The 15,470-nt window shown below is 41.6% G+C and overlaps 1 protein-coding gene across 2 annotated transcripts in view; it reads left to right on the top strand.

The window, feature by feature from the left end:
• The window catches only part of arhgef12b (Rho guanine nucleotide exchange factor (GEF) 12b), a 28,973-nt gene that overhangs the window by 5,981 nt on the left and 7,522 nt on the right, over positions 1–15,470 (top strand). The window contains exons 2-24 of one of the 2 annotated variants that reach the window (XM_061085826.1): positions 1,808–1,899; positions 3,143–3,241; positions 3,343–3,392; positions 4,030–4,087; positions 4,286–4,488; positions 5,919–5,996; positions 6,134–6,364; positions 7,334–7,459; positions 7,583–7,681; positions 9,052–9,162; positions 9,258–9,356; positions 9,446–9,488; positions 9,885–9,990; positions 10,094–10,231; positions 10,339–10,371; positions 10,522–10,636; positions 11,048–11,153; positions 11,411–11,653; positions 11,810–11,954; positions 13,555–13,724; positions 13,806–13,952; positions 14,500–14,585; positions 15,169–15,294. In XM_061085826.1, the coding sequence (XP_060941809.1) occupies positions 1,808–1,899; positions 3,143–3,241; positions 3,343–3,392; positions 4,030–4,087; positions 4,286–4,488; positions 5,919–5,996; positions 6,134–6,364; positions 7,334–7,459; positions 7,583–7,681; positions 9,052–9,162; positions 9,258–9,356; positions 9,446–9,488; positions 9,885–9,990; positions 10,094–10,231; positions 10,339–10,371; positions 10,522–10,636; positions 11,048–11,153; positions 11,411–11,653; positions 11,810–11,954; positions 13,555–13,724; positions 13,806–13,952; positions 14,500–14,585; positions 15,169–15,294 (2,704 nt within the window). Of the gene's footprint in view, positions 1–1,807; positions 1,900–3,142; positions 3,242–3,342; positions 3,393–4,029; positions 4,088–4,285; positions 4,489–5,918; positions 5,997–6,133; positions 6,365–7,333; positions 7,460–7,582; positions 7,682–9,051; positions 9,163–9,257; positions 9,357–9,445; positions 9,489–9,884; positions 9,991–10,093; positions 10,232–10,338; positions 10,372–10,521; positions 10,637–11,047; positions 11,154–11,410; positions 11,654–11,809; positions 11,955–13,551; positions 13,725–13,805; positions 13,953–14,499; positions 14,586–15,168; positions 15,295–15,470 lie in introns of both variants that reach the window. The other variant, XM_061085825.1, reaches the window with a different exon arrangement.

The raw sequence follows: 15,470 nt of genomic DNA, 5'->3' as shown, positions 1-15,470 counted from the left end.
ACTGTGGGAGTTGTGAACATGTGCTTCTACTTCAATCAAAGCCGTTGATTCTGTCTATGTGATGATTCAGCTGGTGTTTAGTCCCGATCTGAGCTCGAGCTGTGAGTCACCAAGTGGGTAAAATTATTATGACTTTTAAAATAGCTTCTGCAACTCTTATTTTTTCAGCCTGAGTCATTCGTTCAGACGGATTCTACCTGCAGCTGCAGATTTTCCAAAAAAAAGTTGTGAAAAATACTAAATATCTGGAGCTGAAAGATGAATTTCTCATTGTTATCCAGCACTTAGCTGCCACCCACTGAGCAGGATGCAGCCTGGCGTTGTCTCGCCGAAGTCTTATCAGCTGCTAATCTCCTCCAGCCACAGCGGGGGGGCCCTTAGAGAGCTGCTGGTCGACGGAGTTTCACCCTTTTGTGACAGTTGTGTTGTGTCTAAGAGGGAAGAGTCTGGATCAGCTGTTCAGTCTCTCCCGGTTATTTCCATTTTCCTGAATCTGAAATCCCAGGATTTGATTTACTTCATCGTTCCCTTTGCACCAGGAGGAGTTTTGAGTTTTTGTTCAGTCTCTGGGAGCGAAGCTGAAATTTCCTCCTGTCTTCCCTCAAAGACACTCTTGTGCCTCCTCCTTCCTTCCTCGCCCCCCCCTCCCTCTCCTCTGTTTCTTTCCCAGCCTTCTCCCACATTCAGGAAACTGGAGCGGGGCCAAAACAACCCTGAGCCTCCGTTTCCGGGAATCTGTCCCACAAAGCCACAGTATAGTAAGTTAGCTCTGACGTGGGAGCCATTGTTAAAAGCCCAGGGCCCCCATTGTCCGAGGGAGGAACAGCAGCACAAACCAAACCCCCTCTTGCGGAACACGTCGGAGCTGGGGGGGGGTGAGCAGAGGGAACGTGTTCTATTAATAAATGGACGAACACCATAAGGTTACACTCCCATGAGGGGTTTTAAATACCAATAAGGAGAGTAAACAAATAAACTGTTGAAGTCTGACCATGAACACTTAATACAAACTTTATCATCTCACCTTTGAGAACATGATTTTTAATGATATAGTTTCCACGACGGCTGTTTGGCCTGAAGACCAGATATTGAATTTTATCTGTGACTTTATAATCTGTTCACTATTTTTCTACGTATTTTTATTTTGATATCTACTATCATATGTGTATATTTTGTATTGCATTCAAATTGGGTTGTGGGTATTTTACATGGAGGAAGACCATTTTCTCTTTTTCATGCATCTGAGGCCACATTGACCAAGTGAATCGGTTTTGTTTTCGTCTTTGTTTGTTTGTTTGGTAGTTGGCAGGATTATAAAAAATACATACTTCCATTAATTTTAGTGGAGACTTGGGACTTGACCCAAGGAAGAGTCAATTATATTTTTGGTGCGGATCCAGATCAGGGGGCGGATGCAGGATTTTTGTTGTTGGTTTGTTGTCGGACATTTTCCCTGATTTCTCTGAGAATATTTCGTTGATCTTGATGAAAGAAAATCAGACCTATTTAGATTATATTCATGTGTGTGTGAAATCTGGTGCATATTCAAATACAAATCTAGTGAATTTAAATATTTCCTTGTGTCTTCCTATCTATATTCTGAAGGTTGTTACAAAAGTGTTCAATTATAACCTGATTTATAAAACATTTTAGTCCTAAAAACAAAGTAATTTTCTTTATAGCTGTATATATGTATAAATAGAAACTCCCAAGATTCCCTCTCTACAAACATCTGACCCCAATATCTTGTAAATACGTTTTTGGATGTTTTCTCTACGTGTTCTCACGTTGGACCTTGTTTCTCTAGGACCCCAAACATTCTCAACAAGGATCCCACAGACAAGAAGGCTAAGAATGACAAATCCCCCGTCTCCCTCAAACATGAATTTGACCCAACAGGTGAGAAACACAGATTTAAGTCAGTTTTTCTTTCATTGTGTCATTGATTTCCTGTCGAATTTCTTCTGTCTAACACTTTTTTAAATCCATGTTAACATTAATCTCACTGAGGTTTGTCTCATTTTCCACCATCTACATTTTTTAATCATTGGCTGTGCCTCAGTCTTTGCCACAGTGGCTGGTGAGGTGTGGGAGAACAGAGGTGTGGATGAAACGAGTTCTTAAGATGGTTGCTTCTTGGGTTGAGGGGTCGACATTAATGCTTCCTGCCCTTCTCCTCACCCTGGAGTCTGGAGGCTCCTTCACAAAGAAGAGCAATTATCCACTGGACTTCTTCAGGAGAAATCCTTGATGCTGCAGATCTTTGCAGATTTCAGGAATGACGTGAATGACTCAGATGAGTTTAGTGGCTGATTTCACAGCGTCCCGAGGAGCTTGGTCGATTTAAATGGCTGCTGTTAGTCCCGCCTGCCACATGGTCATGGGATTTCTTCTTGTGTGTGTGTGTGTGTGTGTGTTAATTGATTGATTAGATTTGTGTCGTGTCAGGGATGAAAGAGCATTTTGATTTTCTTAAAGGAGACTTTTGTTTATTTCCTCTCGTGTTATATAAGTTTTGTTTTTTTGTAAATTTAAAAGTTCTGCAGACTGAAAAGGTGAGTGGGCCAGCTGTGTTTCAGACAGAGGCTGAAAAGAGGAGCTGCAGCAACAGACAGTCTGAGGACAATGATGTGCTCTCTGTAAATAACAGCATGTAAACATTTTCAAGGAATAACCCCAATTTAAATGATGGACCTGAATATGAGCAGAATATGTCTCCTTAAAGCCGTTCTATAGATTTATCCATAGATCTATAGATTTGAGATTATAGAGAGGACAGCAGCATCGTACTGGTGATTCCAGTTTTTTCTTGGAAAGAGAACTGGCAACTATTTAAAACCCTTTTTCTCTCCCACTGTCCTCATTTGTCACTTCCTGTGTGGAGATATTTGACTCCAGCAGACGACCAGTATTCCAGATGTTCGGTGCCAGAACCTCTTTTTAGGAACAATCCTGCAAAACTCAGCTTAGATTCTTACTTTTATTAATAATAGTTGTGAATTTGTCCAAACTACAGTGACACGTTAAAAAATATATGCATTGGTTTTTATAAAATACAGTAGTTAATATTATGGTTATGTGTGGAACAACAACACAAAGTCTCATTGTGAAGTTCTTCTTTTCGATGGTGTGTGTGAGTCAGGTCTCGTCCAGCGTTGCGTGATAATCCAGAGAGATGAAAATGGCTTCGGGCTGACGGTGAGCGGAGACAACCCTGTGTTTGTGCAGCTGGTCAAAGAAGGTAAGAAACGCACACACACACACACACGCACACACACACACACACACACGCACAGACACACACGCTTGTGTAACGTCTCTGACTCTCTCTCCCTCTTATAGATGGAGCTGCGATGCGAGCTGGTGTTCAGACCGGAGACAGGATCATTAAGGTGAGTCTGGGTCTGTAAACACCTAAATCCTGTTTATCTAAGGATATGGATTCATCTTTTCATGGCTAAACTCTGCATTTTTACTAATGCTGAAAACCCTAATAGTAAGTTTTAAGTTAAAATAATTAATAAGCGATAATAAAATGGTAATTTTCGAAAACTAACAGGCAAGAATATGAAACTGTGGAATAGTAGATGACCCAGTACTGACCCTTGTGGAACTCCGTGCTGTGTTGGAACCGTGTTATTATACCCAGCATGACCAATACAGTTCTAAACACAAAATACAAAATGTCACTATGAAATAATAAAATTATAAATGTTTTGTTAATTCACTTCAATATGTTAATGCCTAAGGTGATTACATAGGTATGAATTTATACATTTAAAAATTATTTTATTATGTTTATTCTGTTTTCGATTATCCCAAATCCCACAAAAACTATAGAGATCCACTGTTACTAACCTATTTAAAATACTTTGATGAATCTGTATTATATACACAATCCTGCTGTTTCCACACACAAGTGGAAAAAAACCCTCTGAAAATGAACTTTTTCACAGTTTAAAATTGACAATATATATTTGTGACTTAATTTTTTTATTATTTTTTCTCCCAATGCTTTTTTCTTCTCAGGTCAACGGGACCTTAGTCACACATTCAAACCACATAGAGGTTGTAAAGCTGATAAAATGTGAGTATATACTTCTCATTGTAGCTGCACGTTTCTTACAGAAAGTTTCCTACAAAGAGCAATACGTCTAAACTTCATATATCACTTGATACCATTTGTTTGGCTGCTGCAGAAATACAAGAAATACTGAGATTTCATTTCCTGAGAGTTTCAGAATTATTCTTTTTCTTCTTCTCCCCGGCTCCCTCTCTCCGGCAGCGGGTTCCTATGTGGCCCTCACGGTGCTGGGGAGGCCCCCGGGTCTCCCTCAGATCCCCCTGGGGGAGGAAGAGGAGGGTGAGGGTGACGAAGGGGCCGAGCTCGGTTCACCCTCGTCCCTCTCGCTGCATCACTCCCCTTTGCTGTCAGGTGTGGATCCGTGCAGCCCTCAGGAGAACAGCGCCTCCCCTCTGCCTGATGGGGTAGGGATTTAATAATAAATAAATAAATATATTCACATTTTTACACATCTGCCATGTTATGATTAATGCTAAAGTTGTGTTTCTGTATTTAAGAACTGTTGGTCCCAGTGTGAGTTTGTATTGCAGCTTCACTGGGACCATCTTGATTATTTACTACGATGGAGCATTAGAGACACTTAAAGGAAAGAATAAGGAAGATTGAGAGAAGAAAATTATTATTTGTCATGAAAGAAGTTGTAGTTTTTCAAAAAATTTCATAATTTTACAAAATATACTTTTAATTAAGTTATTTTATGAAAATCTATGGGTTCTCCTTCCTTCTTATTTCCTAAAGAGAAGAGAAGTGCTCTGTTACTGTATGAAGTCATAATTTTAATTTGAGATGTGGACCATGTTCCTCTTTCTTTCTTTCTTTCTCTTTCACTTCTCTGTTCACATGAATCATCTGCCATGTTATGAATAATGCTAACAAATATTAATGAACAATTTAAAAAATAAAGAAAACAAAAGCTAAAGTAAAACAACATAATAAGGATGTTAAAAGTGTTAAAGCAATATTTAAAATATAAGTAAATGTGAAATGTTTTTTTAGAAATAAAAACTTTTCATGAGTGAATTTGAACATGTTGTGTTTCTGTATTTAACTGTTGTTCTCAGTGCGAGTCTGTCCTGCAGCTCCACTCTCATGTTGTCGTGCTGGATCTTGAACGGTCTCCACGATGTTGTTTTAAACTGTGATAAGCTTCATGATACGAGGAGCTTATCTCCCTGGTTCCGCCCACAGCTCGTTATTTTTCATTAGTCACGTCGTCTCAGTCCATTACTGCCAACTTTAACCAAAATGCACTGTGTCAACAATTTATCGTCGTGGTAACGGTGAACTTGTTGAACTAGGAACTCGAGTTTCATAAAATCACGCATCTTGATTTTTCCGTTTTATGACGATGGAGCATTAGAGACACTTAAAGGACAGAATAAAGAAGATTGTGAGAAGAAAACTATTATTTGTCATGAAAAAAGTTGTAGTTTTACAAAAAAAGTCATAATTTTACAAAATATACTTGTAATTTTATGAGAATTAAGTTATTTTTCTGAAATCGATGGGTTCTCCTTCCTTCTTATTTCCTAAAATATGTGTTTCTCTTTATCCTCATCATATTACGACTTTATTCTCAATTTATATTTCTCCTCTATGAAGAGAAGTGCTCCGTTACTGTATGAGGTCATAATGTAAATTTGAGATGTGGACCCTCTTCCTCTTTCTTTCTTTCTTTCTTTCTTTCTTTCTTTCTTTCTCTTTCACTTCTCTGTTTCCTTCGGTTCTCATGAATCTGTCTGCAAACATTTTCTCACGTTAGTCACACTGTTACAGGAACATTTATTTCATCTTCAGCTCAGACTCAGTGTTTCGTCGTTATCTCGTCTTTTAGGATGAGAGCAGAACCACACTCAGCCACAAGATGGACAGTTTGCAGAAGCTGCTGACCAGACAGCAGCTGGACCTGGAGGTACAAAGACGATTGTTGTATTTCCTGTATTTACGAAAGGGAATAATCAGCACTCGAGTCTAGAGATTGTGGATTGTTTATATAAATTCCGGCTGTAATTTGTCTTTCCCTCTGCTTCTTTCTGGGATGAACGACAGGTGAAGGAGGAGGAGTGCAGCAGGAACCCTGGACCGAAGCTGGTGAAGGAGATGCAGGAGGTGAAGAAGCAGATCTCGCTGCTGCAGGAGCAGATCAGAGGTTTACAGGCTGTGTCCAGGAGTGGTGAGGAGGCCGAGGAGGGGGGGGACAGTGGGTCTCTGCTCAGGGAGCCCACTTCGTCCTCGTGGGGGGACGGCGTCAACGACCGGCTCCAGACGAACAGTCACTCTGTGAGTACAATGACACATCATAATTATCCCTTATCCCATATCAGTGGCGCTAATAAGTAGTATTGGTCATTTGTCATATTTATATCAGTTTACACATATTCATGAGATACAGATCTACATACACACGTTGGTCTGGCTGCTCTCAAATGGAACTGCTAGTTTAGATCATTTAATTAAAAAACAAATACATATATATACAAGTACACAAAATATCTATGCTTATTTTCTCATTAGGGCCAAGGACCCTGTTGTCTTACAAGGATTTATCATTGTTTATTATAGGGGCTAAATGTGCTTATAAACCTATGAAACTAAATTGTACACATTGTTGTTTTCTTTCGCCTACAATGGGCCCTTTTATATTGAAATACTTTAAATTGAAATACTTTATATTGAAATACTTTATATTGAAATACTTTATATTTAGGAGCAGGTCCTATGTTTTTTTTACCGTAGCCCAGACTGCTAAAACTACGGATATGACTTGATACCATTTGTTTGGCTGCCACAGAAATACAATAAATACTGAGATTCAAAAGAAATCTCGCATATTTAGAGGATTTATATCTATGATTTTGTGTAATTTGGTGCATCAGGATTGAATTTAAGGAAACTGTTTGGCCTTGGCCGACGTCTACACCCTTCTTAGTGTCAGCAGCTGTAGTTTATCATGGATTAGATGCTGCTGTCCACTGGTGCGTTTTGTTAATAGTTTACTGTAGGAGTACCCACCATCTGATTGTTAATACAACAGGAAGTGCCACTGAAAATATGAGTCACTCAGACGTCTATAAAAACAAATAACCTTTTATCACCGCTTCTATAAATAGGGGTGAAGTGGTCCTGGTCTGTGGTGGTTTCCCAGCATTCAGCACCAGACTAAACAATCAATTTGGCTTAATTGTGGTGTTGTTCTGCCTGTGGGTTGACCTGTGTTTGTGTATGTGTGTGTGTCTGTGTGTGTGTTAGTTGCTCAGCACTCCCCACCCAGAGAGTCCTGGTAGAAGAGAGACGCCGTGTCAGAGCCCGGACGTCGGCCGGCGAGACGGACTCAACCTCTGCTCGTCGCCCGACACTGAGGATAACACTGACACTGTAAGACACACACACACACAGAGGCACACACACACACAAACAGACACACACGGACACACACATACTCTCTTTTTCAATTTGAGTTTGTGTGTCCGTAGTTTTAACCCTCAATCTGTCCCGCAGGACTCCGTTGCCCAGTGCATTGTGGGTAGCCCTCCCTACCTCCTCCACCCCCAGATCATCGGAGCAGAAGACGACTACTTTGACTCTCAGCAGGAGCAGGTATCTATATTTCTATATCTCAGAAGCTGCTGATGGATTAAATGGAGAAAATTTTAATTTGAAAACATAGACGCAATATGTAAGAAACAATGATTTTAAGTTTTATAGAAGATTTGTTGTTTTAAGCTGTTTGGGCCTCGATTGACATCTGGTTCTTTTTTATTATATAATTCTCACTTTGAAAATATATCACAGGTTTTTGTCTGTCTCTCTGTCTCTCTGTCTCCCTGTCTCTGTCTCTCTCTTTGTCTGTCTCTCTCTCTGTCTCTCTGTCTGTCTCTCTCTTTGTCTGTCTCTCTCTCTGTCTCTCTGTCTCTCTTTCTGTCTCTCTCTCTGTATCTCTCTCTGTATCTCTCTCTCTCTGTCTCTCTCTCTGTCTGTCTGTCTCTCTGTCTCTCTGTCTGTCTGTCTCTCTGTCTCTCTGTCTGTCTGTCTGTCTGTCTGTCTGTCTGTCTGTCTGTCTGTCTGTCTGTCTGTCTGTCTGTCTGTCTGTCTGTCTGTCTGTCTGTCTGTCTGTCTGTCTGTCTGTCTGTCTGTCTGTCTGTCTGTCTGTCTGTCTGTCTGTCTGTCTGTCTGTCTGTCTGTCTGTCTGTCTGTCTGTCTGTCTGTCTGTCTGTCTGTCTGTCTGTCTGTATGTCTCTCTGTCTCTCTCTCTGTCTCTATCTCTCTGTCTGTCTGTCTGTCTCTCTGTCTCTCTGTCTGTCTCTCTGTCTCTCTGTCTCTCTGTCTCTCTGTCTGTCTGTCTCTCTGTCTGTCTCTCTCTCTGTCTCTCTGTCTCTCTGTCTCTCTGTCTCTCTGTCTCTCTGTCTCTCTGTCTGTCTGTCTCTCTGTCTGTCTCTCTCTCTGTCTCTCTGTCTGTCTCTCTCTCTGTCTCTCTGTCTGTCTCTCTCTCTGTCTCTCTGTCTCTCTGTCTGTCTGTCTGTCTGTCTCTCTCTCTGTCTTTCTCTATCTCTCTGTCTGTCTGTCTGTCTGTCTGTCTGTCTGTCTGTCTGTCTGTCTGTCTGTCTGTCTGTCTGTCTGTCTGTCTGTCTGTCTGTCTGTCTGTCTGTCTGTCTGTCTGTCTGTCTGTCTGTCTGTCTGTCTGTCTGTCTGTCTGTCTGTCTGTCTGTCTGTCTGTCTGTCTGTCTGTCTGTCTGTCTGTCTGTCTGTCTGTCTGTCTGTCTGTCTCTCTGTCTGTCTGTCTGTCTCTCTGTCTGTCTCTCTCTCTGTCTGTCTGTCTCTCTGTCTCTCTGTCTGTCTGTCTGTCTGTCTCTCTGTCTCTCTGTCTCTATTTCTGTTTCTCTCTCTCTCTCTCTCTCTCTCTCTCTCTCTCTCTCTCTCTCTCTCTCTCTCTCTCTCTCTCTCTCTCTCTCTCTCTCTCTCTCTCTCAGATTAACGGACAGTGCAGCTGTTTCCAGAGCATCGAGCTGCTGAAGACTCGGCCGGCTCACCTCGCTGTGTTCCTCCATCATGTTGTCTCCCAGTTTGACCCTTCACCTCTGGTACAACACACACACACACACACAGACTCACACACACATGAAACAAGAATGAAAGTGATATAAAACTCGTAATTTGTGTGTTTTTCCTGGTACAGTTGTGTTATCTCTACGCTGACATGCACAAACAAACCAGCTCCAAAGAGAGTCGACGCTTCTTCATGGAGTTCCACTCGCTCTTCATGGACCGAACAGCGGTAAATTCTCTCTCACCGTCAGTTTTCGTTTCCCAACAGACCAAGTTTCTGATTCCTTGAATGGTTTGTACTGTTTTTGTCTTTTGCAGAATCTGAAACTTCCAGTGCCGGAGACGATTGCAGCAGAACTGGGTATGAAAGGAATATTAATATCTGATTTCTATCCTTGTTACACTGAGAATCAAAGGCTTATGATCACATTAAATCATCTAAATCAACAGGCTATGGATGCTTGATTGACGGGTGGGAGGGTTGATCCCATAATAAAGCTGCTTTATGTTTGTTTGTGAACAAGATTCCACAAAAATTACTGATATAACAGATATCTACGAAACCTGGTGGAAGGATTTGATATGAGTCAGGAAAGAGCTCTTTCAATTTCAGTGCAGCTTGATTGAATTTAAAGGGACTTTTCGGCCTTGGCGGAAGTAAACGTGCTCCGAGGGACATTCCAGTTCGGTTTGTTAGAGCTGCCTTAAGTTATCCTGAGGTTGACTGTTGTTGGTTTGTGTGTTTGTGTCGCTGCAGAGAAGCGGAGGCTGGAGTTAATCCCGGAGGAGTTGTGTAAACAGTACACGCAGCTGCTACAGGACTCGCTGCTGCCGGACCTGCACAGGAACCTGGAGGACTTCAGGTAGAACCTCTCGATAGGAACCTCTCACAGGTCACAGGTTTCAGGAGGTGTCATCCCCATGTGCTGGAATCTGTGTGTTGTGTGTTTGTGTGTTTGTGTGCAGACAGAAGCGCAGTATGGGTCTGACTCTGGCTGAGGACGAACTGTCCAAGCTGGACGTCGACGGAGGAAAAGATCAACAGGGTTTAGAGAAGGAATGTTCCTGTGCCGAACACATCATCTCCAAGATAGAGGACATCCTGTGAGTGTCTGAGCGCGTGTGCGAAGACGAGTTGATATTCAGTTGTCGGAGTCATTGTGTGTGTGTGTGTGTGTGTGTGTTTGCTGACCTGGAGTTGTGTGTTGCAGGTTGACAACACAGCCGTCAGAGGAGGAGAAGTGGTGAGAGGAGGGAGTTTCCTTATCTTTCACATCAAGTGTTTCACTTTCTATTCGGATATTTTCAGATTGTAGAAAGCAGATGTTATGAATCTTATATAATAAAATGTGTAATAATCATAAAACAACGATGTGCCTCTTGTCCTGCTGCAGTCAGACGATGCAGTACGTGGTTCTCACCTACATGAAGCACCTCGGGGTCAAGGTGAAGGAGCCGCGCGGACTTGAACATAAACGAGCACGAATCAACTTCCTGCCCAAGATTAAGGTGCGATCGCTTCTTCAGAAACGTGTACACACACCAATATGTCCAGTCGGCTATTTGAATTATATTATTATAAAGTGTTATTATTGTTATGTTTATCTTCATTTCTATATTTTTTTTACCTATTTTCTCCATTCTATGCAATAAAAAAAAATAGGTGTTTATATATGATTGGATCTTGTTCTTCAAAATCACAGACATTAGACACAATGAACTGATTAAATCGATTAAATGTAAAAACAAAAATATAAATAATTGATTGTATTAGTTATTATTAGTTTTAAAATCACAATTATCTTGAAATCATTTACTTGAAGAAAAGCACGTTTACCAGATGAAGTCTAATAACTGCCTTGAATTTCTTACAGTCTGACATATTTTAATATTTACAACGTGTGTCATTCAAACAAACAGAGGAGCATCAAACCTGAGAGAGAAGGTGAAGAGAAAGTGAAAAAGCCGAGATTCCCAAACATCCTCGGTCCACCCAGACGCCTGAGCAGAGTGGACTCAACGTCAGGTGAAGATAAAACCTGCAGCTTAATGTTATTTTCACAATATCACAAATAAGTCACATCCCAGATCCTTTGATGCAAGACGCCTCCTTTTATTGCAACTGTAATAAACCTGTAAAATCCTAAAAGTCCCTTAGATCAGTAGACGTTTTCACTAGAGGCAGGAAAGAGGCAAATAGTCATATCTTATCATATCTAGTGTTTATGAGTGTGTACATACAGATATCAGTGGTGTGACTGTTGTTTGTGTGTTTGTGTGCAGTGGGTAAAGCCGTTGAGCTGAACAAGCAGCGGTCACCTAAGCAGCCCCCCCAGCCGGCCGTCAGCATCCCGGAGCAGCCCGACTCCTCCTCCGCCTTCACGTCTTCCTCCGGACGGATCCGTGGGAGTCTGCTCAGCGACGGGTCGGACGCTGGTCTCCATGTTTCACCTTCCACCTCGTCCCCGGGTCACAGCTCGCCCTCGGCTCAGGCCTCGGACACCAGCGGACACGACTCCGACTCCAGTGAGACTTCTTCAGGGTTTTAAAAACGTGCCCAGATGAAATTTGTCCCTTTTTTATTGAGTTCTGAACAGTTTTGGTGAAAGAGAGGAACTTCAAAATGTTTCCCAGGAAAGATGCACAGATAACATCCTCACTTTATTCCCTTGTCGTCTCCAGATCTGTCTCCTTTCCCCGTCCAGCCCAGACTGGGCGAGGGTCTTCAGTGTGGAGACCAGCAGGAGGGCGTCGCCAGCCCCACCCAGTTCGACTTCAGCCCCTCCAACCTGGAGCAGCTGCAGGAGGAGGAGCAGGAGACCTTCAGGTATTTACAGGATCTGCTTCTATTGGTCTCCGTCCATGAAGGACACGGGAGAGAGGAACTAAATCAAGGTGCGCTGAGAAAAAGACAATTAAAAGTGTTCTTCATGCTAAGCATCATTTTTAATATTATCACACGTCCATTTTTAGAAATATTACAACAGAAATCAAGAAGGGAAACTGTGATGGACTATTACTTCACCAGATTATTATATTTCATGCAGATGCATTGAGAAATCTATGCATCTGTAGAAATCTACAAACTTTAGATCAACGATTCTAGAATCACATTGACAACATGATCATAAACAACTACCAGCATGTCACCAAAACAGTAAAATAAATATACTGTAAAAAACGTATAATACTCAAAAGCCTTTAGTGTTTAGTGCACATCTGATGGAAAACTGATCAGGAAAATAATAACAATACATAATTTTTCAATAATGATAAAAGTCCTCTGCTTCTGGTACGATAGAACTGTACTAGAAGGAATATACTGCACATGGATACCACAACAAAAGAAAATAAATAACAACAGTATAAAAGTTATATTATAAACTGTAGGAGTAAATATCATTCAGTATTTCAATGAAGTATGAAGTATGTCAACTGTAATCACATGTTCACCTGGAATTAATCTAAAGAACACAACAGTTATTGTGGCGTTGCTGCGTTCCGCACTGACCTGAGCTCCGGAGCCGTGCACGTGGACCCCGCTGCTCCAGGATCAGATCTGACACACGGTGAAGGTCTGGTCCTCCTGAGTCTCTGAAGAAATCTGGTTCCTCCTCTAACCTGCGCTAACTTTACACTTTAACAATGAACACCTGATGTTTGTTTGATTCAACACAAGTTTCAAACCTGCTACACAACACGAGTCGAGACGCGCACAGTCTGGACATCAGGGTTAAAGTGACGCCCCCTTTATCCAGAACCATAAATATGAGTTCACCTAACCCTTTTTTTAGAGATGATGAGGATGATAGAGCGTCAATTTCATAGGTTTTTAATACATCTGGTCAACGCATTGGAAAATTACATTATTTCTGTCTATCTACTGTTTTTATTTAAATAAATGGAGTTTTAATATACTATGCATTTAGTCAAAAGGCTGTTTACATTCTCTAGGACAGCCGGGCCTTCATCATTTGTGCATACGCACGGTCTGAGAAAGTTCGACATTTGTTCACAGATTACGAACAAATTTAGGTACGAACATATTGATGAATCCTAGATTTGTGCGTCAGACTTGCGTACGCACTGTTAGTAAATGAGGCCCATTGAGTTTAATATCACATCAGAGTAGAGGAATCTAGACGTTCGAGAAGCCACAACCAGTTGCAGCAATTGAAAAATGACGCAAATGATTAACTGATTATTGATATCACTGCAGAATAATACTTTATTGACAAACGGCTGCTGCAGACTAATAATCGATCACACTGGGGGATAATGTGGCAGGAATTCTAAAATACTGATGATTTCTCTTAAAACCAATGAGTAAAGAGCAACAGCTGGTAAAACCCCCCCGATCTTCCCCTTTCTGCCCCTTCATTAATCTTCTTAAAAGCCCCTCTCCCTCTGTCTTGGCTCGGCAGCAGGATGGAGGCGCCGAGCGCGGCGGCCACTTCCACCGACACGCCGAGCGAGGACGAGCAGGGCGGCGAGGCGGAGTGCGAGGAGGATCCTCTGACCTGGCAGGCGCTGGTCAGCCGCGGCGTCCTGGACAGTCTGACGCCGCAGGAGATCAAACGGCAGGAGGTCATCAACGGTAAATCAGGAAATCACCTGTGAAACATCCGGCGTTCAGGTTGTGTATCTCCGCTCACACGTGTGTGTCTGTCACCGTCAGAGCTGTTCTACACCGAGCGCGCCCACCTGCGGATGCTGAAGGTGCTGGACTGTGTTTTCTACAAAAGGCTGAACAGACACGGCGTCCTCCCCCCCGACGACATCAGACACATCTTCATTAACCTGCAGGAGATTATTCAGCTGCACGGTAACACACACAACTACACAAATCATTGAATTCCACTGTAATAAATATAATGTATATAATATATACATCACCAGATATAAGTCGTCAACCCTGCTTGAGGTTTATTTATCTGTGTAAATGTGTTTTTAATAGAAGCTGACAAATCTCTGTGTTCACACCACACACTGTAAATGAAGATGGCCGACATGACAGCTGCTTAAAAGTGAAGCCACAGCGTCTCTATCGCCCCCTTGTGGCTGGCTGCAGTATAGCTCATGAACCCTGCTTTCTCCGTGTTAGCAAATGGGACATGCGCCATAGAAAATAGTCAAATTTCATGTTTGAAAGATGTTTTTTTCGACACTTAGTCCATTTTTATTTACACCTGCTGGTGGCTCTTTGGGGCCAAAGAGCTTATTTCAACGAAGAAATCAACTTAAACAGTTCAGCTAGAAGTTCATTTGTTATCTTCAAGGTCATTATAAAAGCAGCTGGGGAACAAATTAAAGATTCATGACCACATGTTGGAATCTGGACGCTAATATCTTCTAATATCTGTGCTCCACAGTTTCCATAACAGAACAGATGACGGCCACCAGGAAGAGGAGCGAGACGTCGGTGATCGGACAGATCGGAGACGACCTGCTGGCCTGGGTGAGACACGATTCTGTTTCTGTTCAATTTCAAATCTAAAACACTGGCTGCAGTTTAATGTTGGCTCCCCTAGCGCACAGAGAGCAACTTAAAGTCAAGCTGATTACAAAAGGATTTATCAGGCACTGTGTTTTACAGCAAAATCCTTTGTCGTGCAAGGGTTCAATTGGGATTATCAGATCCTAACTAAAAACCAAACCCGCTCTGATTATCAGAGAGAAGGACGGTGTCGTCGTTTCTTCTAATGAAGAAACTCTTCATGAAAATGTTTCATTATTTATCTTCAGTTGCTTCTTTTGTACGTTGCTATTTTTTATCTCTGTTATTAGAAATAAAGTCCTGGGAATGTCAAGTACGTCCACTGGGATTCAGATGGAAAAATAATAATGAAACACTAATAAAGCAGTTTCCAAAGTTGTATTAGTATGAATTCATTTAAAAGCTAAAAAAGCTGTAAACGTTTCGTTATGTGAAAAGTTTGTTCTTTCTCGTGTTGATATTGAACCTGAAGTTTTTCCCGTGGGCTGTTGAGATGTTGCTGATCAGAGGATTTAAATGTTTTTTTTAAATGTGTTGGTTCCAGTTCAGCGAGGACGAAGAGGAGAAGATCAAACGAGCGGTGGGAACGTTCTGCAGTAACCAACCTTCTGCTCTGGAGCTCATCAAGAGCAAAAAGAAGAAAGACCAGAGGTTCAACTTGTTCATGCAGGTCTGCACAAAGTTTATTATTTAAATACAAGGACGAGACTAGTTTAATAATGAGATTATGTCATTTTGAAGTCTTATATCGTCACTAAAACCTTTGTAATAGCAGTAAAATACTTTATAGGTTATAATTATATATTTATGTGTTGAATCACCTGATGACAATAGGTATCAAACTTC

Source organism: Limanda limanda, chromosome 14 (assembly GCF_963576545.1).
Source record: "Limanda limanda chromosome 14, fLimLim1.1, whole genome shotgun sequence".
Lineage (NCBI taxonomy): Eukaryota > Metazoa > Chordata > Actinopteri > Pleuronectiformes > Pleuronectidae > Limanda > Limanda limanda.
Note: the sequence above shows the minus strand (reverse complement) of the source record. Positions and strands in the feature narration are given on the sequence as shown.